This window comes from Lithobates pipiens, unplaced genomic scaffold (genome assembly GCF_037356315.1).
Source record: "Lithobates pipiens isolate NorthernLeopardFrog02 unplaced genomic scaffold, aLitPip1_a1.2 Scaffold_19, whole genome shotgun sequence".
NCBI lineage: Eukaryota > Metazoa > Chordata > Amphibia > Anura > Ranidae > Lithobates > Lithobates pipiens.
Window position 1 is genome coordinate 387,807,579 of NW_027507764.1, and position 9,164 is coordinate 387,816,742.

The window sequence follows — 9,164 nt, forward strand, 5'->3', positions numbered from 1 at the left end:
CTACTTTTTGGATTCTTGAAAACCAGTCTTTGATGGTAGGAACTCGGGAGGACTGCCAGTGAATAGGTATGCATTGTTTTGCCGCATTTATCAAATGCATTCCAAGAGATTTATGATAGGTAGAATGTGGCAAACTGGAATGGTGTAAGAGGAACAAAGCAGGATGAAATTCCAGTGCGTAAGAAGAAATCTGTTCAGTAAGACGGTGTACTTCCTTCCAAAAGGTTTGAATCAAAGGGCAGGACCACCAAATGTGTAAAAGGGTTCCCTTATCCTGGGAACATCTCCAACAGGACTCGGGGATAGTGGGTTTGTATTTATGTATAACCTCCGGATTGTGGTACCACCTAGATTGAATCTTGAAACCATTTTCTTGGGTGTTCACATTAGAGGACCCCTTGTGGATGTTAGTAAATATTCGTCCCCACTGATCTTCCGATAGTGAGATAGACAGGTCCCTTTCCCATTTTGCACAAGCGGGAGTATCATTTGCTCTAAACTTCGCAAAGAGTACAGTATGTATGTATGAGATAAGGCGCGATTGGGGGGAAGTTTGGACACATAATTGTTCAAAAGGGGAAAGTGGACGGGAACAACAGTGGTCTCTATCTATGCTCTGCAGGTATGAGGCAGCCATGAGATACTGCCATGGGGGGATGGGAACCTCTCCGTTTCCAGTCACAAGCTGAGCTCTAGTTTGGAGTTTGCCCTTGTGAAAGAATTGGTGTGCTCTGATTTGGTTCGTGGGCCAGCAGTCTACTAGAAAATCAGTTCTCCTTCCCGGTGGGAAATCAGGGTTAGATTTCAGGGGGGTTAGGGGGCCTGGAGAAGAGGAGATATTCAATGTTTTGCAAGCTTGGTGAAAGCATCTCAGGTTCGGGCCTATAAGAGGGTGTTGCATCAGGCTGGAGGGGACACGGCTTAGGGAAATCCACGGTATAGAGGCAAGAGGCACATCTGAGAAATAAGCTTCCAGTGAAACCCAAACCTTATTGGCTATGTGTACATTCCAATCCACTATCCTCGTCAAGTGAGTTGCGAAATAGTATCTGTGTAGATTCGGAAGGCCTATACCCCCTAAAGTTTTTGGGTGCGAAAGTAGTTCAAAACTGAGTCTGTGCTTACGCTTGCTCCATAAAAATTGAGAGCAGAGTCGCCTGTATTTGTCGAAAAAGGACATTGGAATGTGGATGGGAATTGTCTGCAATAGGTAGAGCATACGTGGAAGAGCGTTCATTTTCAAGATAGCTGCTCTGCCAAACCAAGTAAACGTAGGTTTATCCCAAGCCTTGAGATCTTTAGTCAGTTGATTTAGAAGGGGAAGCCCAGCTCATCTTTAAGGGTGTGGGGGACCCTGCTCAGACTCCTGATCTTCTCATGCCCTTACCCATTCCCAAAAAGCTTTTAGTCCTCAAGTCCTCTCGTCCTCTCCCTACCTCTGTTTCGGTATAATCTAAAATACGAGGTTAGTCAAGTTTTGGATTCCCGGCATTCTTCAGTACCTCGTACTTTGAAGGGTTGGGTCCTGAGGAGAGGTCTTGGATCACTGCATCTGAGGTCTTTGCTCCCTGTCTGTTAAGGAGGTTCCATCTGGAGTTTCCCTTTAAGCCTGGACCCAGGCGGGGGAGGGGGAGGCCCCGTAAGAGGGAGGGTACTGTCATGGTTATGCAGTGATCTTCCTGTGTTTGCTTACCTCCCCTCATGTGTTCAGACTAAGAGGCCAGCCACTTCCACCTGGTGGTTTATAACCTCTCCTCTAAGCATGGCTCCACCCCAGGCCCTATCAGGGAGCCCTATATTAACCTGTGCACTGCAGGCCATCAGTGCTGATCAACCATTGTGTATTCCTTTGTGTGTTTGGCTTCCTGTTACCTGCCGTGTGCTCTTCTGTTGTTCCGTTACTGACTTTGGCGTGTCTTTGACTATCCCTGTTTGCCTGTGATCCTGACCCTTTGGCGTGTCCCTGACTATTCTGTCTGCTTGTGGCCCCGACCTTGGCTTTATCCCTCACCATCCCTATCCTCCTGTTGCCTACTGTGGGTGTGAGCTGGGGGTCGCGACCTGGAGCCAGTTGCAGCCAAGTCCATCCTCACCACTCGAGGCTCTGGTGAACACCTGCTGGCTCTTAGACTCCGCTCCCCAGGGAATCTTACGCTCTAACCCCGGTGGGACCTGTCTCCTGTCCGCAGCAGTCAGCCGTAGGGTCCACAACCTTGCGGTGCACTCCTGATCCCTACGGTGTGTATCTGTCACCTCGCCTCAAGGTGACCTGACACATACAAGATGACAATTCTTCCGAAAATTTTATCATTTTTTAGGGCCCTGCCGATTCCCATTCCTAAGTCGTTCTTTAAATCAGCTCAAGCTCAACTCAACAAATTTGTATGGGATGATAAGAAACCTAGGTGCTCCCGGTCCATTTTATATAGAAGACGAGAAAGTGGAGGAATGGGGCTGCCTATCTTGAGGGATTATTATATAGCGGGCCTTTTAGATCAACTGAAGTATTGGCTTTACCCCCCTATGGAGAAACAATGGGCTGTAATCGAGAGTTCATGGCTGAATCCCAACTCACTACATTCTACATTGCTAGCATCCTCCTTTGCCAACACGACCTTTAAGTCTGAATACCCCATTATCCAATTAGTAATGGACACATGGAGGAACTTTCTCCAAAATGTAGCACTATCTCAAACTTTGACTGAAGTACCTACTCCTATTTCCTCCTATCTCCGTGGTCTCAGACCTAATGGAGAGAGATAAGTTAATTCCCTTTGAGACCTTAGCCCACAAATTCTCTCTTCCCATGGCAGACAATTTTATATATCTAAGAATCGCATCATTCTTAAAACAACGTCATGGCACTTCTATTAAAATTCCACACCAAGCTTGGGCGTTCTGGTCTGATGTTTCTAAAGTTAAAGGGGGAATTTCTCTTTTCTATAATTTGCTACAATGCAAGAGCCAATTGGATAAATCATCGCCCTTTCATAAATGAGAGAGAGATCTCACAGTATCGTTTACGGATGAACAGTGGAAAACAGCTATACAAAGTAATTGTCGATACATCAGATCAGTGACACATTGGGAAGTATCACAGAAAATACTACTTAGGTGGTATTATACCCCATATATCACTGCGAAATTCGTACAGGGAAACTCTAATGAATGTTGGCGAGGTTGCGGCAAAGTTGGTACTCTTTTACACATGATATGGGATTGCCCTCATCTCCGAAGTTTCTGGAGAGGGGTTTTTACACTGATTTCCAAAACTACCGGCATCTTTAAGACAGGAACCCCTGAACTAGCAATACTAAGTATACATGTAGACCAATACCCGCCACTTCTCAGAATGATAGTTATTCAGATCTTGACGGCAGCTAGACTGCGAATCGCTAAGAAATGGAAAACTTCCAGCCCCCCTAACATTGGTGAACTAATAAAAAAAAGTGGACGAAACCTTTAAATATGAGCAGATACTGGCCACAATGGAAGGGAAGTCTTGTCGTCTATATGCACAATGGTCACCTTGGATCGATACCAAGAAAATTGTTTGAGCAGATGTACATTATAATGTTTCTTTTTTGTTATATTGTTTCAGGAAAAATGTCTTTAAGCTGTACCTATATATAATTTATAATATGTGAGGCTTGAAATTCCTCTGGCGTACAGAGGGTGGGTAGATAAACTACTATTGTAAAATTGCTAATACTCATTGTAAAACTTTCAATGACTTTTGATTGACTGTTTGCTGATATTTGTATCATTTAAGCCTTTCAATAAAAAATATTTAAAAAAAAATAAATAAATAAACAAAATAAATGAACAATAAAATTAATACCAATGTTCAAAATAAGCAATAAATGATATCAGTATTAAAGAGGAAGTAAACTCTGATGAGTTTACTTCCTCTTTCATTCCCTGCAAAGGTAAAACATAATGGACTACAATGCATCGCATAGTAGTCCATTATGTGTCACTTACCTGACACAGAAGCCAGCAATGTCACCGCTGTCCCCTGTAGTCCGGCGCATCCATCTTGCTCCGCCGCTGTCATTTGGCAAAGCCGCGATGACGTCACTCCTGCGCATGGGCACCGGAGCTGCCACGTGCGGCATATTCGCCGTTGACAGTGCTGCGCTCAGTGCGCCTGCGCGCCGCTGTCTACGGCGCATGCGCCGTAGACAGTGGTGCCTGTCTTTGGGCAAATATCTCCTAAACCGTGTAAGTTTAGGAGATATTTCTTGGACCTACAGGTAAGCCTTAATCTAGGCTTACCTGTAGGTCAAAGTATGTTGTAAGGGTTTACAACCACTTTAAGGTGAATCTCCTATAAAAAATAATGAAAATAGGGCAATAAAAGCAGGCAGTTTTCCCACCCAAATGATCCTGGACATGCAGCCACTCAGGACTATACACATGCCACAGACGCTGTAAAAATATATCAGCATATCACAGGTGACAGTCGTTACTGCCCCTGAGAGTGACCAATGCAAGCCTATGGGGCTGCCCCAGAACCGTATGCAATGCACGTGATTGCAGTGGACTGTTGCGCCATTTACAGGGTTAAATCAGGTGGTTAGGCCACATATTGCCTCTGAGCTTTTTCAGCCATCTCTTGCGATGCTGCCATCTGGACTTCTCTGATGCCAGTTTCATGTGTAAGGTGTTACAAGTGGCGCTTTGAATTTGTCAGACCTTCTTGACCCGTTGGTTTCTTTGTACTTGTTAGGGGGGAAATGGGAAGGTGATATAGACATGTCCATGCAGCTTCTTTTTTTTGCCAGCGTTCAATCGCCCGAAGGTAGTTGCATATGATCACATCATAATTATTAAAGAGCCTGTACTGTATTCCAAACAGATTTTACTTGTAAGTCAAAAATCATATTTTTTTCAATTATATCGCAATGTGTAATAGTTTTAACCTGCTTTTAGTGGCTAACTATACAAATGGCAAGGCACCTGGCCTAGATATGCTTAGTGCATACTTTTACTTTTAAATTGACAATTATTTCATGCTTTACTTTGATTTTTTTTTTTTTTAGAAGGCACAACTATGAAATTCCTGAAACACAGAAACAATATATTTTAGAGTAAAATGGCAGTGTAACAGGTACACTAATAGAAATAAAAATAACGTTTTTAATAGAATTGGGAAAAATTATAAATTGTCAGGTTTTATTGTTCTCTTTTACAATGTTTTCCTCACTTGTCAGGTGGCTATTGTAATGAGGTATTCTTACAATGGTAAAGCACGTATGCACATGCTAACTTTTTCCCCCTCTATTACAGTTTATTAAAAAGTTCTTAGTACTTAGTTTTAAATCTTAATTTAATGTATACTACGCACATCTCCTTCTTTATCTGGTTGTGGCAACGTAATGTTGAGGGCTATATATATTAGAAATAAAACGTTCTTATATTTTGCTGATTGGTCACTATAATTTAGGCAGTTTCTAAGATGTTAGAAGCATGGTCCATTTGCTGTACTTAATGGCTTGGTTGGATTATAACTATATGCTTAGCCTTTTTTGAAAACATTTATTTTATATTTCAGTCCTCCCTATCGCATTTGTAAATTGCAGAACAATAAGGTTTCATTGTTTGATTTAAAAGGATTGATTAAAAACTTGTTTTACGTAATCTTTTATATATGACTGCTTTGAAAAATGGTTCCTAACTATTGACTGTATTATGGGACTGCACAGCTAGTACCATTCAAAAACTAGCAAAATTCTATAACTTATCTATGTTGGGTAAAATATAATGAAAGATTTTGAGAAACTTTAAAAAGCGGGCAATTTTTTATAACTGGATAGCACTCACACATTTGGTAGTTAATAATGAATCAATCTTCTTAATTAAAAAATTCCTTTTAATTTAGGGATATTGGGCAGGAGGAGGAAGACAGGGCCATCCATATAGCAAATGTGGACAGATCCATCAGGAACCATGTGAAATGTGCATAGTGCATAGCCAGCTTTAGAGTGTACAGAAATGGGGTAGCAACCCTTGACGTCCTAGTTCTAAATTATCATTAATTTTGGATAGCTAACTAGTGAAGCAGTTAGTTGCATTATATATTTTCTATTCAATGTATTTGATATGTTTTATACATAGTTCATAACTAGTTATCAGATAAACAGTATAAGTATATGTGTAGTCATGCATATTTTTGTTTTACCTAAGACAAAAAGACTAAAACAATATTTCTGGGTTTGGTAGATTATAGTCATTTGTATCACTCATTGGCTTCTAATGTTCTATAGTCCTGTTGCACTTAAATCTCCACACATCAGTTCTTGCAGTTGTGGATGGTAAACACTGGTCTGAAAACACAGCCTAGCATTCTCTTTGGCTGTACATATCAGGGACAGCCATAACACGTCTTTTAGGGCCTTTGCTGTAAAAAGGGCTGATATCTGTTTGGATCTTAGGAAAATCAACTCCTGTGTTAAACCGTGCACTGACTGACTTTTTTATTCTAATATTTTTAGGATTCACCTACATGAACCTGAAAACTACTGAAAAGATACCATCTTCTCAAGTATTTAACTGCCGGTGTTTCCAAGAAAGATTATAAAAGTTTTTACTGACACTCTGTAGTTTGTTTATATTGTATTTGAAGTATATCTATGCTGTAGAAGATCCAAGTGTATGTGTATGATTGTCTATTAGAAAAGAGAAAATACTAGGGGTAAATGTACTGTAATGGGCCTAGAAAATGTTTTTTCGCATGCAGTATTACTACATTATTGGTTATAGCAAGATGCCTTTCCTTCTCTGCAGTTTTACAGAACAGCAGCTGTAAGAGAAGTTCAAAATTATAGTGCTTATGGCATCAATTTTACATGCTTCTGAGATCGTTCAGAATTCAATGACACCTGCAGTTGACTCTTGTATTTGATCTGCTTCAAACCCCTCTTTCAAAAATGAGGACCATACTTTTTTTAATTTTGGATAGAGTAAGAGAGGGTTTTTTGCCATCTGTGTTCCATTTAACTGCTGTCCCAGAGCCACAACAGGTAGTGTGAGAAAATCTATCCAATCTATCCTAAACTAATCTAAGTGAAGGAAATTCCTGATAATCACCAGGGCCATCAAAACGAGTACCCCTATTGGACGATTTCCCTATATTGCTGTTCTGATGATTTCTGAAAATTTGGAAGTTTCTTTCAGCTTCATGACAGTCAACAGAGTGAATCTCTATAACGGAGACAGACAGCAATAACAATCAGAAAGGTGTTCTAATCCCTCTTAGTTCTTGATTGTTTGTGTCTCATCGCTAGTTTTTAATATTTAGGTGTTGATCGCTGTTGGGCTTTTTAAAACTGCTTTGCAGTGGTATTTATTTTGTTTTGTGTTAGTAATTGTGTGCATTTATGCTTAAATGGCTACTGTAGGGTTTGCCAAGATTAACAAACATATCCTATTTGAAAGAGAACTAAAGTATAACAAAATATTTTTTTGTAGATTTGGATAGAGTGGTAAGGCAATACAACCACTATAAGGATTTTGTTGTCTGTGTCCTTGTTAGGGAGATTCACTCTTTCTAATTTTCCAGATTACCAGTATCACCAGGAATGCAAGTGAGGATAAATACAAAATTATGAGTTATTCCATCCCAGAACAGAGATAATGAAGACATTTTTCAATGGGGATATTTGCTTCTGTGACAACTGTCTAAAGGGGGACTTTCCTCATATTGAAATGATATCCTCTCCATTCCTGCTGAGCCTACAGGACAATAAAGGAAGGGGAATCACAGATGGCCAAAAAGGCAGTGGTTTTACTTTGAGTATTATTAAGGTGAAGAAATATTCACCTTGATTATTTTAGTTGTCATTTTCTCTGTTCTAAAAGTGTTCATTTATAACATTATTTGTCTGACTTTGTTATGAGACATCGTGCAGTAAACTGTATACGGGAATATGATCAAAGTAATAAAAAGAAAAAAAAACGCGAAGAAACTTGTTTTTTTTGTGACCTTCATCGAATGTGGACTTATACTTTGGAAGCTGTGCCCCGAAAATAAAAGACAAAGGACAAGGATCTAGTTATCAGTGTTGACCATAGGCTCCCTACAGATGATCTTTGCCCCATTGCTGTGGACCTGAACTATGAAAGCTTTGTCGAGAAATGGCCAGCAGAGGGAAAATGTCTAGTCACCAATATTGCCTATAGACTCCATGAAGCTGACCTCTTCCCTGTTACTGGCTTACTTTGTTCCACACTGTGCTGAGATGGCCATCTTAGTAGAGGCAGGACTTTGTTTCCTCATTTAAGTGCTGCCCTGATAATTCCCAGTGATGTCTCATCCTCTGCGACGGCAAGATAAGGTCGGCAACCTTACCCTTGTACCATGGATCAAGGAGAGTGGCCAGCCAATAATGGTCTCTCTACTTGATCTGAAGAATACAAGGATCCTTCTGCAGGCTTTGCAGGATCAGGGAGGCCATGCAGCATAGGTTAGCTGAGGCATTCGGTCCGGAGTCCTCTGGGTCACTAAGGACAACATGATCCGCAGCTACCTCCTTCCAGCCACGTACAAGTCCACGGGTTTCTTGGGACTGTAAATCATCCCTACAAGACTGCTGCTGCTGCTGATGCTGAGTGCCAGCCTCCACCTCTATGCTGACACAATCATCCTCCTTCTCCTCCTCATCCTCTTCCTGTGTGATGGGTGGGACAGCAAGAACACTGTCTAGATAAAGGGAGCCTTGAGAGGCAAGGAAGTCCTCCTCTTCCTGCCTCTGTTCTGCCTCAAGTGCCCTGTCCATTATTCCACGCAGTGTATACTCCAACAAGTGGACAAGAGGTACAGCGTCGGTGATACATGCACTGTCACTGCTCACCATCCTTGTGGCCTCCTCAAACAGTGACAGGACAGTGCATGCATCCCTGATCATGGTGGTGAGAAAAAACCAAGCTCCCCTGACCCTGTCCTGGTGCCGTAGTCGCACAGGTACTCATTGATGGCCCTCTGCTGCGTGTGCAGCCGCTGCAGCATGGCCAACGTTGAGTTCCACCTGGTGGGCATGTCACATATAAGGCGGTTCTTGGGCAGGTTCAACTCCTTTTGGAGCTCAGCCAACCAAGCACAGGCATTAAATGATTGTCGGAAATGCACACAGACTTTCCTGGCCTGCTTCAGGACATCCTGT

General features: G+C 41.6%; 1 protein-coding gene across 1 annotated transcript in view; it reads left to right on the plus strand.

The window, feature by feature from the left end:
* FBXO15 (F-box protein 15) overlaps window positions 1-7,958 on the plus strand; it is a 256,162-nt gene extending 248,204 nt beyond the window's left edge. The window contains exon 12 of the mRNA XM_077492374.1: window positions 6,498-7,958. Coding sequence (XP_077348500.1) covers window positions 6,498-6,512 — 15 coding nt within the window. The 3' untranslated portion in view covers window positions 6,513-7,958. The remainder of the gene's footprint in view (window positions 1-6,497) is intronic.
* The last annotated feature ends 1,206 nt before the right edge of the window (window positions 7,959-9,164 follow it).